At 40.3% G+C, this 14,243-nt stretch overlaps 1 protein-coding gene across 2 annotated transcripts; it reads right to left on the bottom strand.

The window, feature by feature from the left end:
* Positions 1-1,701: 1,701 nt before the first annotated feature.
* On the bottom strand, positions 1,702-13,542 carry septin3 (septin 3). 2 transcript variants are annotated; one of them, XM_062388643.1, is made up of 10 exons: positions 13,401-13,542; positions 8,799-9,197; positions 8,562-8,690; positions 6,746-6,827; positions 6,428-6,565; positions 5,789-5,906; positions 4,752-4,847; positions 4,494-4,590; positions 4,340-4,391; positions 1,702-3,911 (listed from the first exon to the last, which is right to left on the bottom strand). In XM_062388643.1, the coding sequence occupies exons 2-10, from the start codon at positions 9,193-9,195 to the stop codon at positions 3,782-3,784; spliced, it is 1,239 nt and encodes a 412-aa protein (XP_062244627.1). In that variant the 5' UTR covers positions 9,196-9,197; positions 13,401-13,542; the 3' UTR covers positions 1,702-3,781. The 2 variants fall into 2 exon arrangements, with proteins under 2 accessions (XP_062244627.1, XP_062244626.1); XM_062388642.1 differs by lacking the exon at positions 13,401-13,542 and adding an exon at positions 11,768-11,942.
* Positions 13,543-14,243: the final 701 nt, after the last annotated feature.

Raw genomic sequence — 14,243 nt, 5'->3', positions numbered from 1 at the left:
ACTCCTGATCCTAGTGAACCTCGAGACCACATTAGATGGTTCACCTAGAGGGAACCATCTCTTGTTCAACTGAAAATGCTGCTCTGACTCCAATACAGTGGGGACAGAAATGAAAAATATGCAGCACTGTGGTTCCGCAAGGCCTACAGTAAGTAGCCTACTATACTGATATAAAACTAAAACAAAAATGCATAATGATGTGTGCAACACCTCTTGATCAACAGTATTTTTGCTTGATTTGTCACCTGAAGAGCCAGTCTTTCCTCTTCAATTCACAAGGACAATCTGTTTGTCCAAAATCACTTCAAACTTAGCAGGTATACAACATCGTATCTTATTTATATCACTGGGGTGGGCTCAGTAATAGTAAAATAACTACATAATTAGGTAAAGCTTAACAGCTCCACAAACTGCATCCTTAAATTTATCTGAAAAGGATAGTTCAATGAAAAATGAAAATTCGCTCATTATCTTCTCCCCACTGATGGCGGGTGGGTGAAGTGTTTGAGTCCAAAAAACACTTTTGGTGTATATGAAACACTAAATGTATATGGGAATAGACGTATCGGTCCAAAGATGGAACCCTGTGGAACACCACAAAAGAAACTATAATAGCACAAAATTAATGACAAGCATCAGAGGCGGTAATGCACCGCCTCTGTGCAAACTTTATACCCATCAGGCAATACTAACGCTTAAGAAACATTCAATTTCATAATAACATAATTTATACCATATGATGAAGGATGATTGGTTAATCTAAATAAGCTGTAGATTTTGTAAAGTGTTTGTAAAGTTGTGACATCCTGATGAAATCATATTTACTATATGATAATTAATTATTTGTCGATCCATAAATGCATTGGTCCATGTCTATAGTTATATAGACATGCATGTTTCCATCATTTCTTTTTTACTTTCTAATTTTATCACTTGGATAGACCGTTCAGGTTCAAAAGTTAATCGTCGAAAGACACCCTCCCAAGTAATTTTCCAATCAAGTTTGGTGAAATTCCATCAATGCATTGAGTTATTTTGTCCACACACACAAACACACTCACACACACGCGAAGACACAAACACACACACAGACAGGCGAGAACCCGCCGTGCAGCTATACCCGTGTCAAATCAAAAAATCCCCTATAACAGATAATACAACTCACTTGAAGATCTTTCCTAAAATCTTTCCCCCTGTCAATTCTACCTCATTGGAAAGCAGTGAAGAGGTCAAATATTATTCACCCTTTTTGTTATAAAAACATGGACTATATTGTTATCACTCCACAACAAACCAGTGGAGTGCATCCAATTAAACCAACAAGGATCTTTATTTTTATGACATTTTATAGGATATTTCTGCATCCAGGCGCCTGTGAGCGGTTTACCAACAATAATCTGTTGATATGTATCTTCATTAAGAACTCATTACACATTAAAGCAGTTTGGTGCATCTCTGAGAGGAGTTAATTTCCCTTGACACTAGAGAGAAAGTTACGTCGTCACATATAAACACAAAAATGGTTCATAAAAAGTTTATAATTCTGATTATTTATTATGAATTGATATGAACATTTATAATAACTGCAGAGAAATATCACACATCTTTATTCAAGCCTTTAATGGTATGATGTGAATGTTTGTGTTATACTGAATGTAAATTGATCATTTTTCAATCCATTAGACAATTATTTCAAAGAAAGATGGATATGTGTTTTTATTTAATAAAGAATGAATCACAATAAAACATTAATGTATAAATAACTTATTGTGACACCTGAAGTTATCTCTAAATGTGTTACAGCAACTTTGAAAAAAGTGGTAATTAAACAAATGTGCACTGTGAGGTTCTACTCATTCAAAGGGATGGGTGATATGTGGGTGGTGAGCCGTCGGTGTAGTTACAAGAGTTAAGACAGCAGCGCCCAAACTTTTGATGTAACAATTTAATGTACACGTCACACACTCAGAAATAATTGATAAGTTGCATTGATATGTGAACACATTGGCTGTATAGGCAAACAGGCAACATGGAAACACGCATGCACACATAAACACTTTCAAATTTCTGCTTGAAAACTTTTGACTGCACTAAAACCACAGACGACTACAATGTTTTTGTTGCAGACACAACACTTCAAGTCAAAATCGCACAAACGTGTATGATTGTATAAAATCAAGATCAACTTCAAACAAAAACGTTGATAGGTATTGAAAAGATTAAATAACGAATAGTTTTGGCACTTTTGCGCTGTACTGCAGGCTGCACGTGGCAGAAAAGTGTCAATGTTGTGTGAAAATTTGGTAAACGTGTTTATTACCTGCGGTGCGAGTGCATACCATTGGGTTAAAGCTTAAAGCTTTATGTAAACAAGGACCTGGAGAGAGATAGTAGTTTTTACCGACAGCAGCCAAGGACCAAAACTCTATAAATATCACTGGGAAATGAAATAAGATTTCATATTTGAAAAAATGCAGAGAAAAGAAGTTGCAGAATCAGCATGAATCAAAGCTGGATTTGAAAACCTGTTTGTTGTTCTGTTCAGTCACTGCTTTTATGCTGCAGAGTGCTGCCACCAAGTGGTGAACAGGAGGAAGTTTAAACTGGCCTCAACACCAAACCAAGCACATTACTGTCCTTTGTCTGCGTCAGGATCCCGTCAGGATTCAGTAAAACTTTGCATTGCACTTATCAGCAAACTAAAATAAACTTGAGCATTCATTTTCACTATATATGACAAATCTTGTTGGATGAGTTTTTATGTGAAATTAGATTTTTATTAGCCATGCTATTGTTCATTCATATTAATAAAATAATTTAAACGAAAATACTGCAGGCTTTTAATTCAACATCAAAACTGGGTGCATGTAGTTCATTTAAGTGATAAAATAGCTCATTCTAGTCTGTCAGAAAGTTAAAATGTTATCATAATAAAACAACTGATTCGTTGTATAATTATTCTCAATCATCAGTGTTAAAACAAATCATCAACTAATGCAGGTGAACACAGCATAAATGCATTTGACGACTCCTCTGTCCCAAACTCTTACGTTTTGCTCTACTGTGGTGAATCATGGAGTCACAGAATCTTGAGTGAGCTCAGTCACGCACAGTGCTGCCTCGTTCCAGCTGTCTCTAGTCATATTTCGCAGGTCTGCACAAACTATTTCCAAATGATAAAATCCAACAGCACGAGGGAACATTGATGAGAGAAAACTCATCTGAGTACAGAAGGAGACGAGCTTGCAACGTTTGTTAAGTTGTCCTGACAACAGAGCCGCAGGGTTTCTTCAAATAAGCAGTGGCTAAATGAGGATTGAAAAAACTCCTAAGTATAGAGTCAACTGGCTACACAGGAATCATGATTTTTATATTGAGAGCAAAGTAGATCATGTGTCTGGATTTAAACATCATTTGCTTCACGACACAAAAACATAAAAATAAGCCTCTTATACACACAATAAAGTGGCACTTTCTAAGCTCATGTTAGCCAGACAATGATGAGTGAAAATACTTTGGCAGTAGATAAAATGTTCCTCTTTATAATGGCACTAAATCTCTGTGTGGGAATCACATTTCATCCAAATATTCTAGGGAAATTACTCTGAAATCGAACTGAAGGGTTTTGATATGTTTCAGGATTAAATTGATTGTTTGGAAGTTTGGAGAAAAAACAAATTAAGTGACACTAATCTATGTGAGGATAGTATTCTGTGGCTTCATCTATGAGCTTCATTGCACAACATAATTTTCACTCTGCCTTTACTCTTCCCCTGACTGACTACAGGTTGCTTTCTTGGGTGCCGTTGGAGGTGATGGGGTGAAGACCTCCGTTCTCGTTCAGTCTCTTGGCGCGGTAAGTTTCATAGTGGATGTTATGGGTGACTTCCTTCAGATCCTGGAGGTGGGACCTGAGAGAAAGAAATACATAAACACAGAGGGAGCATGTTACTAGTTTTGATCTATTTGGACCATAGATGCATCTGTGTTAATGTGTTTTAAAAAAATTGTTTATAGTTTATTACAGTGCTGAAATTCAACTCCAAAAGAAGATCTGGATTTAGGAAGTAATATGAACCAAGGGAATTTTTAAAAGGGTAAAATATATAATTCATACTCTCTCACAAGCCAACAACTATACATTATATTTTCTACATTTATTTATAGCTATTAATTATGTGGTCATCTCAGGAATGACTGACATTTAGGAAGAAGAAAAAAGATCAATGTATCAGTCAAATCCTAATTAAATGTCATAGCTTCTAATTTGCTCATTTCTTCAGGTTTACCGATTTAATTTGAGATTTCAATACTTACTAATTAAAACGCTTTTTCTTACCTGATCAGGAAATCTCTCATCTGAGCAAACTCACAATGGTTGGGATTTTCAACTGCAACAACAACAAAAAGACGTGGAATCAAATCTTATTTCATGTGTTTTACCTCAGATAAACAATATCATGACTGTATGGGACTTCTTCCACTTCACTCACCTTCCACGATTCCCCATGCTGTCTTCCTTCCCAGAACCCGTTTGCCATTCACTTGATATTCTTTGTCACTGCCGACCACAGCAAAGGGCATCGCCTCCTGTGGACAGACGTTCAACACTGTTCATTGGGCTGAAGAGAGTCGCACAAGGTTCATGAAATGAAACAGACGCACAACATTTTCCAGAGCCCTGACATTATGTTCAGAGGAAGCAGGGCAGGAGGCTGAGAGAGAGAAGAAGAACCAACAGAACTACTTACTCTGATCTTGTCATTGTCGCTCTTGTCCTCCATGTCCTCATCAAACTCTTTCTGGGGGTAAAACTCGATCCCACTCATCTCCAACTCCTTTCTTACCTAGAGAAAGACACAACGCAAAAAAATATTCACCCTTCATCCCTTTACTTTAAACTGTTTTATGTGCTTTATAGCTATTTGTCTTCGATTTCAAATGTTGTATTAGTTGGTTGTTTTTGATATTTTGTTCACGTGTTATTTTAAGTTCCCATTCTTTGTGAAGCACTTTGTAACAGATTCAGGTTCTAGAAGCGGCTCAATTAAAAAAGTTATTATTATTATTATTGTCTTCATTTGACATCTGTACAAATCCATTTTGATACTGATAACTCTGATAAATTAATAAGAATTAATTAATCCAATAAGCCTATATTTTGTACATAGACAAAACTGACATTTATTATAAAAATCAATTAAACTGTTTATTAACTTGCATTAAATTATATTTTTGGCCACTTGAGGGCAGTGAAAACACAGCATTGACATATAATCAACCTTGTTAAGTCGTATGATGAACAAACCGAGGCTTATTTACACATCAAGTTGATGCAGAGTAACATTAGCATTCAATTGGATTCATTTTTCTAGTTAACTGAAAAAATGTAATCCAATCTTCACTCTAATCTGAAATTCGTTTTAGTCTTGACCCGTATAATTAAAATCAGGAGTTAACAGACGCTCTTTAGAGCAGAGGGGAACTGTAGCCATAGGTGGTTATTCTCTGTAGCTGCTCATTTCATATTGTATATTGTCATTAGAGCTATTGTTAATATATTGTACATTTTTGATTCATACATTGATTAGAGAAGCTGTAAAGACTACGACCAAGAAAACCTTGACAGTTTTCTGGTCAAACAAAGTAATGGAAACAGTTTCTGGTATTTCTCTGCCGACTTTTCTCGTTTACTCATCAAATGATGTTTACACTGAATCTAGTTTCCCTGCAATAAGCTGAATTATTACCATCCAGCTTTAGTGGGACAATATTCGATGGAACTCACCCGCTGTTTGAATTCCTGTCGCTCCTCAATGGTCATCGTGTCTGCTTTGGCAATGACGGGGATAATGTTGACCGAGTGACTCAAGCGCTTCATGAACTCCAGGTCTAGCTGCCGAAGACTAAGAGAGAGATGACAGAGGAGACAGGGAAGTGAGTTAGCAGGTAGATTTATGAAACCCCCCCGATTCTCCTCTAGAGCTTGAACGCAGGGTAACAAATAGCAGACGGAGGCCCATTTTATTCGACATGTCTCATACCTTTCCCTGATCTTGTAACAATTACAAAAGATTTACAGCGTGGATGCTTTGGAAGATTGGGGCTTATAACTGCAGAAAGGTTATATCGCAGTTCTTGTTTGACAGAACACAATACCTCCTGTCTGTCTCGATTACCCCTGGCTAAGAGGGATCAGGTACAGCGGCCGTAACTCACAACAGACTGTATCCGTTTATCCATTAAAAAGCAATTGAACAGTTGTCAGCCGCATCTAATTGTAAAGTGTTCAGAGGACACATTGAGGTGTGTGTTGTCTGTAATACAAAGACGTGACACTTTTGGCCATTCAGATAAATGGGAGTGTGTGCGTGTGTGGAATCTCTAGTTTACTCATCTCTAGCTCTGACAGTAAGAATCGACTCACGAGTGTCCAGTTGGAGAGATGAAGTAGAGACAGCAGTGCACCCTGAAGTCGGGGATGCGTTTTTTCCTGGTGATGTTCACTTCCTCCTTCAGGAACTTCTCATACTGCTCATTGATGTACTTGGAAATGGGCTCCCAGCTTCAGATACATGAGGAACAAGTGAGCGTGGGACATAAAGCTTGGTTTAAAAAGTCGTTATGGGGAAATTGAACTAAAAATAAAGTTTTGAAAGATACAAACAGAAAAATAGTAATAAGTTAATAATGATTTATTATATTATTTCTAAGGCCTTATTGATCCAGGAGTTTGAGAACCCACCAGTTGTCGTTGTTGATTTGGTCCCCAAAGCCTGGAGTGTCAACGAGAGTCAGCTTCATCTTCACACCACCCTCCTCGATAACTGTAACAAAAATAAATATCATCTGTATTTAATGTGTATATGATATTGGACATTTCCACACAGTGAAAAACTAGAAAGGCACTCAGAGCACTGCACACGCTGCCAAGGCCCAACGGTTCCCTTATGAAACCATATTTTGGATCCAAACCAAAGGTCACACAGTCATAAATATCAGTCCTTGAAACACAGATCAAACAAACAAACAAATGGAGATCAAATCTGATAAATCTGATAAATCATAAAGGACATACTGTATGTTCATTACGCCCACAGCATGAGTCGACTCTATTACTCATTTATTTACAATTCTCTGTCTCGATCGCCTGGCTTTTTTCTGGTCAGCTCACTCTATGTGCTTTTGTTAATGAGATCAGATTTTCGCCACAAACCCAATCAGCCAGTCCAGTCATCGTCCCATTCAGATCTTCAGTGTTCTCTCTATTCCATCAACCACCACCAGTGTCTAGACCCTGGGGGGGGTTCTATTCTAGATTCACAGTCCCACCCCCTTATTGTTAAATTTGTTAAGTCTCTCCTAACTGGCAGGCAGATCTGCCACATTAGCAGTCCCAGGTGTCATGATAAGCACAACACTGTGTGACACAGAGAACAGTCACCAGCTGATATCTTATATGTCGTAAAAAGCTGTCTGCCAAATTGTTGCATAGGGGGAGGGGGGGGCACTGTCGGACAAAAAAATCAGACACACAATAGCTTTAAAATGGATTACTAAACAATGGCGGCTAGTTAAGGGGCCTGGACTTTGTGTGCTGCTGCTCGGCTCTGTTTATTCCAGCAGGAAGCTCGTGTTTCATGGAATAATTTGTGTGTTGTGTGTTCCACAATCATGATTCCTCACACCATTCTCAATAAACTGTCATCATTCAGGCTTTAAATCTTCCCCATTATGAAATGTCTAACTTGCATAAGACAAGACAAACTAACAAAGCTTAAATCTACAAACCAATCTCTCATTTCTTGTTGAAACTAGCCTCTATTAGCATAATGGAGATAAGGCGCGCCTCCTTTTACCAACTGCTGAATGTGTTTTTCATTTGAAATGCCCTATTATAATGGAACAGCTTGACAAACGAAGACTTGCCGGGTTAAAGTCTCCAGGCTGAGAAAGTCGGTAAAGAAAATCGGAGCCAGAAGAGACCATTTCAAAATGTAAATTAAATAAAGGTCATTTAAAGACTTTCTGATGCACCTATAGTTTACTGTACACACAATGGTTTCTGTGTTGCTCCCAGGACTGATTCATTTACATGAAGTCAAAGCTGTCAGTAATCCAATCGGTAGGTCCAAGAACAATCTGTACTGACAGCTGAGTAAATTCTATCATTGGTCATGATGGAGTTGAACAAATAACGCTACAGAATGTCAATGTTCGTAATTTCACTCAACCAAATGCTATAAATCACAGCGGATGTCGACAGCCATGTCATTATGTAGAGGTTCTCCGTTTTTACTCAACCAAGGACCCCCCTCACAAGATAGAAGAAATTCAGGGGACCGCTCACGTATGCCCCTTGGTAAGATTTCACTTAGCCTATACACTTTAAACCTCATTACAGATTCCTATATGCTTTTGCAAATCTCAGCACATATAAACAGATTCTATGACATGTTTACAAATTTGACAAGATAAACGTATTGGAATATGTTAACACAACTCTCCACACACACACACAAATGTTGTGTCTCTCTCTCTCTCTCGCCCCCTTTACTCACCATGAGACACTGATTTGATCTCCACAGTTTTGGGGATCTTGTCATCACGGGACCATCCTGCGCTCCTCCTGCTCACCTGGGACTTGAATAAGGTGTTGACAAGAGTCGACTTTCCCAGACCGCTGTTACCTGAGAAGAGAGGGAGGGCCCCACACGTGAGAGAAAATGAGACGTGAAACAGTGCAGGTGTAAAGGAAGAACTAACAAGATCGCGAGACAAATCCCTGTGTGACTTACCAACCATCATGATGTTGAAGTCAAATCCTGTCTTCATGGTTTTCTTCCTCATCTGCTCAATGATGGTGTCGATACCAATGTATCCCAGCAGTGTGGACCCCCCGCCGGAGCTTTGGGAGCCAGTGTGGCCATGACCTCCACTGTGCGCTGCAGCATGACCCCCACTATTGGCCGCACCGTGGCCCACGCCATGACCAATAACGTGACTGGCTACGGGGCCATGACTCCCGATGGGAACTGGAATACCACTTGGAAGGGGAGCAGGGACGCCGACGCCTCCTCCGATGCCCAGCCCCTGGGGTGGGAAGGGGCTGGAGGGGGAAGGAGCCCCCACATTTGGGGGCTTGGCAGGGACGGCGGGTTTTGGTCTCACTTCTGGAGGAACTACGTCTGACATGTCTATGGAGAAAATAGAGAAGACGATAATAGGGCTTTCTCATGACCAGAAAAATCTGCTTCATTAGTAGAAGTAGGTCAGAAGAGCGGCTGAAGCCTCTCCTCCTTATACGCTCTACATTCGAGAAGTGGGTTGTTGCAGCTGGCTTATGATTACAATAATACACGTTTTCTCATGTATATTCCTTGTTTCTAAAAACAGATACTGTTGAACTTTTGTACAAATACCTGGATAAAGAAATTGCTGAAGATCCTGCTATTAGTATTCTAATCGCATTCTTCTTTTAAGTATAAAGACTAATATTTGCTTATGAGTGAAGGTTGTAGTTTTAAACTCTGCTGTATGGGCACAGAATGACAAACACTTGATAAACAACAAACATTTAAAACATCTGACGTAGATTAATTATATCTCCTGACCGTGCTTGCACAGTGCATAAGGATTATATACAATATGCTTTCATTATAGATACAAGTTGCACTGCAATCGTGTGATAAGAATATATCTTAGTCACAGTTTAAAAAACTTAGAAATACTTGAAGAGGTTTCATTAAAAAAATCAGTCAATATATCATTGTACGTTTTTTTTTATCTCAGTATCGTCCTCTAAAATCCAATGTAGGTCAGTTCATTCTGCTCAGTATCGGCAGATACCCAGAGTTTAAGTATAACTCTTGGAAGTAAAACGTTTTGATGCATCTCTGCGTGTAACTTCTTCCGACTGTGATCAGTAGAGCTGCAACAAGTTGTCTATTAATCAAATATTCAATCAGCAGATACTTGTTCAGCCACTGTTACTGTTCTCATACGAAGTCAACTGCTCTGAGAAGATTCTGACACTCCTGTTTGACACCACAGCAGTTTTTTCCTAAATCAGCTCCTCAAGTGAAGCAAGCGGTGCGGACAGATGGTAACAGGAACAGACGTGAGGATGAAGCAGGTCGTGGATAGCCTCGGCCCTCCAGGTTCTACACAGAGAGCAGCCTGCTGCCACGCTCCGAGTCACTGCAGCCCAGCCACAGTCCCAGATACAGATCATTTAGGTCACTGAAGAAATGGCTGTCACTTTGATTCACTACAGCAGACCTTCAGCTCCGCTCAGTGCACCGCCCCCATATGAAGGGACTGGGAACAACGTCTTGTTGGAAAGTCACATCAACAGCCACAGTAAGATGCACAACAGACAGACACTATACAACTGAAAAAGACTCACAAAGAGGCAGGATACACCCACAGAGACTCAAAGTAACCACAAGAGACAGGACACAACCATAAACAGACATGGTACGACCACAAAGGAACACAATACAACCAAAAGAGACTCAAAACACAACAAGACACAAAACAAAAACAAGGAAAAAAAAATAACTGCAAAGAGGCATGATACACCCACAAACAGACACAATACGACCAAAAGAGACTCAAAGCAACAAAAGCCACAAAGAGACATAATACGGCTACAAAGAGACACAATACAACCACAAATAGATGCAAAATGACCACAAAAACATCTGTTTAAGAGGAAAGTGTGTTAGAAAGCAAAGAGCAACTATTATTCTAGACAGTCTTGACACTAGAGCTGCAACATTGAATTCTGGTTAGTCCACGAGCAGCTGTTTTGATAATGCCCTCCACCAATGAGGATATGTCTTTGCCCCTGTCCATTTGTTTGTCAGCAGGGTTACACAAAAACCACGGAATGGATTTCCATATAAATTGGTGGAGGGATGGGACATGGGCCAAGAGAGAGCCCATTCCATTTAGTCGCAGATCTGCACATCCCTTTCTTTAACATCGTGAGATGCATTTTCCCCCAATCCCCAGGGAATAATTCATGGATCTCGAAGGAGAGAATCAGTCACGTCTAGAGGACTGATGCGGTGAACGTGATATCTCTGGGCCTCGGTGGAGGTACAGTCTGTGCTCTGCTATGTGTCAGTCTCCATGAGGCCTTGTTTACCTCACATGTTAAGTCAAAAACGTCAATAACTTGATTATTCCGGCGTGATCAATCTCTGTGTGGCATTCAGTCTTATGAATCAAACTGTATATTTAAGGGTTTGGACCATAGACTGGAAAAAACAAGACATTTAAGCTGCTCAGGGGTATTGTGATGGGTATTTTCTGTTTTATAGACCTGATCAACAATTAATGGGGGAAATGAATGCCAGGTTTGTTGATCATGAGAATAAACATTAGCTGCAGCCATACTTAGCACATTTACATCTGTCTGACCTCACCTTATTTTACACTTTCTAATCCCTCCCTGCTTCACATGCACATTCACACATGGACAGAATTAGAGCATCGCTCATTTTGCGCTGCAGAGACCAACAGGGCTGAGGCAGACTCCAGCTGCTGGTGCTCTGCTGAACCTGTTTCCCTCATAGCAGACGCTCCTCAGCAGCTTGTCTGTATTATGATAGAAAACACTGGGTTGTCTCCATCCCAGCCTGTCGACCCCATTGTCTCAGCGCAGCCATGCTGTGTAACAGCCGCTAGCAGCAGCAGCAGCCCCACGTTAGCTGCTAGCTGCGGCGGTGGGCTCGGCACGTAAAGACGTCACACTCACCGACCCCCGGTCAACCGACGGTAGAAATGTGCTGGAGGTGAGGACGAGCTGCTTCTGCTTCTTCACCGACCGAGCAGATGCTGCTGCGACTCCCGCGAATAACGAGGTGTAACCGGAGAAAACCGGAGGAGCTGCGGTGAAGAGTCTGCTCCGGTCCCTCTCCTCCCGTAAGCCCCCCTCCTCCGTTACCACGGCGACAAGAGGAGAGGGAGTGGGGAGATGCAGCGCGCACGCGCAGTAAAACAGTTCCTCAAAGGGACCTCTTCTAAAAACAGCCACACAGGACTACTTACAGAGGATCTCTAAGATTAGGTGAAATCTGGAGCCATTATTCAAGTTTTCATGTATGAGCAGAAGATGTGAATCTTTATTGAAGCACACAGACAATAAGGATTCTGCTCCCTGTCTTAGATCAACATGCTTCAACTTTTTCTTACGTTAAGAATTTTCTGTATTTGATCCCGGCTCCAATACATGTTAAAGTCCTGCATGTATTATCATCTTAATGTACCTAGAGTATTAAAAGTGAAGAAACTCTTTTTTTTACCCTGATGAACAAGTCAGTGACTCTGCTCCTAATGAATTTTCCCTGTACATTTGAACTGCTGAGGGTTAGGGCTCCCACTCTTACAATAATATTATATACATTACGTGGGTGTGGGCAGTGGGCAATGTGTTATCTAATAACAGTATGTGTGCTATGTTTGTGTGTCAAGGGACAGCCAGTATCAATATTAACAGCAGATACTGTGTGGTTTAGATAAATTTCCTTCACGACAAGTAAATCAAATTGTATTTTTTCTTATGTTTTACTTCTTCATTATTATGTCGTGGATAATGCCTCCTTTTACTTTTGCAGCTGTTTGAGGTGGAATTAGCTTTAGTTAGTTTGGACCTAAAGAGTCTTCGGATTCTTTGTGTGGAAGAAAAGAAGAAAAACTAAGTTCTGCTGCACAAATTCACTCTTTTCTCTCGACCTTTCTCTGATCGGGGAATATGTATTAAATACTTTAACCTTTTTTAATAATCTGAAATGTTTAGAGGAAATAATAACATCTCACAAACCAAAATGTATTGACACCACTCATGTAATATTTAAAAAAAAGCACAAAATTGTATAATCTTTTATAGATTTATAAAAGATTATGAAAGGTAACTATAGCTATATTTGTAAAAAAAAGTCAAAGTCAAAATTGTACCAGAGAATAGTGCTTTAGATATATTAATGTGTAATAACATTAAAACAACACAGCAATGTTTCCCCAACAATTCGTACTTTTTCTAAAATGGTTTAATTGAACAGCCACTAAGATCATGTTTTACTATTTAATCTCCATGATAAGCAAGTGAAATGTATCCACTGACTAAAACTGTGACTCTTTCACATATTGTCATTAGCTACAGCCACTTAAACTGGCCACAAACCATTAAGTCTGGAAACCACTGAGCCATGATATCCTGAATGACCTCATAACAGGATAAAAAGATTCTCATTAGGGAGATGAAGAGTTTTTAATCTCTGTCCTGTGATATTACTGCAGGATTTAAGATGGACACATTACACAGTATTTGCATTGTAGCTGTGATACAATGATTCCTCACAGTGTTGCAGGGTCTGTGTGGCAGTACTCACACTTATCTCTGATTTGCTCTCCTGTAACCAGTCTTTTGCTTCCCTCTCTGCATGTTTCTGTTGCGTCTGCTTGTTTGCACGGCGAGCTGTTTTGGCATGTCCTCCTTTGCTATGCTCACTTTGAAAGAGTCTTCTAACTGACGCCGTCACATCTCGCTGCAGCACGTCTGTTACCCTGCTGATAAGCAGTGGCGTCTTAAATCCCTCTGCTCTCCTCTTTGGCCACCCCCTCATCTGAATTCCTGCACCCCTCTCAGAAAGAAAATAATTGAACTCCTACTCGAAACAGATTAAGAGCCCAAGAGATGAAAGAGTCCCTGTCATGTGTATACTCTGACGAGTTTGTTGACTTTGCTGAGTGAAAGTTCTTTGGATATGTGTGTACTCACCCACATACACTGAGCCTGGGTAATACATAGTGACGTAATAAGGGTCCTCTGCTTCCTCCATGATAAAAGCTCTGTTTGCACGAGAGTAATCCACTTGGTTTGCTGCTGCTGGGGTCGTCCCCTCCGGTCCCTGGTAAACTCTGCTCTGCGGCTGCGGCTGCAGGTCAGAGACCCCCTTTGAACCGCTGCCAGAGCTGGTTGAGTTGAATGGGCAGCGAGCCGCAGAGGGGGGCCAGCTCACAACACATTTGTCTGAGGGGTGTTCTAGTAGCTTTGAGAGCACGCCATGGTGGTCAGGTGGGGCCAACATATCTGTTTGATTCAGCCACATGTCACTGAGGTTCACCTCTTTGTGGTTTTTATTCTGTCCAGTGGGTTCCTCGTGACCTGACGGATGTTTTTTTGATGTGGCGCTCACAGCAGGGGCAGGCGAAGGTCGGGAGGCCTGAGTCTG

Source organism: Platichthys flesus, chromosome 5, assembly GCF_949316205.1.
Source record: "Platichthys flesus chromosome 5, fPlaFle2.1, whole genome shotgun sequence".
Classification (NCBI taxonomy): domain Eukaryota; kingdom Metazoa; phylum Chordata; class Actinopteri; order Pleuronectiformes; family Pleuronectidae; genus Platichthys; species Platichthys flesus.
Note: the sequence above shows the minus strand (reverse complement) of the source record. Positions and strands in the feature narration are given on the sequence as shown.

Bases quoted from the DNA above. Each gene is read 5' to 3' on its own strand.
- septin3 (XM_062388643.1), bottom strand. From the start codon at position 9,195: ATGTCAGACGTAGTTCCTCCAGAAGTGAGACCAAAACCCGCCGTCCCT. The intron at 4,591-4,751 runs GTAAGTAGTTCT...GTCTGTCCACAG, and splicing joins GCGACAATGACAAGATCAGA to GAGGCGATGCCCTTTGCTGT. The intron at 4,392-4,493 runs GTGAGTGAAGTG...TTGTTGTTGCAG, and splicing joins AGCATGGGGAATCGTGGAAG to TTGAAAATCCCAACCATTGT.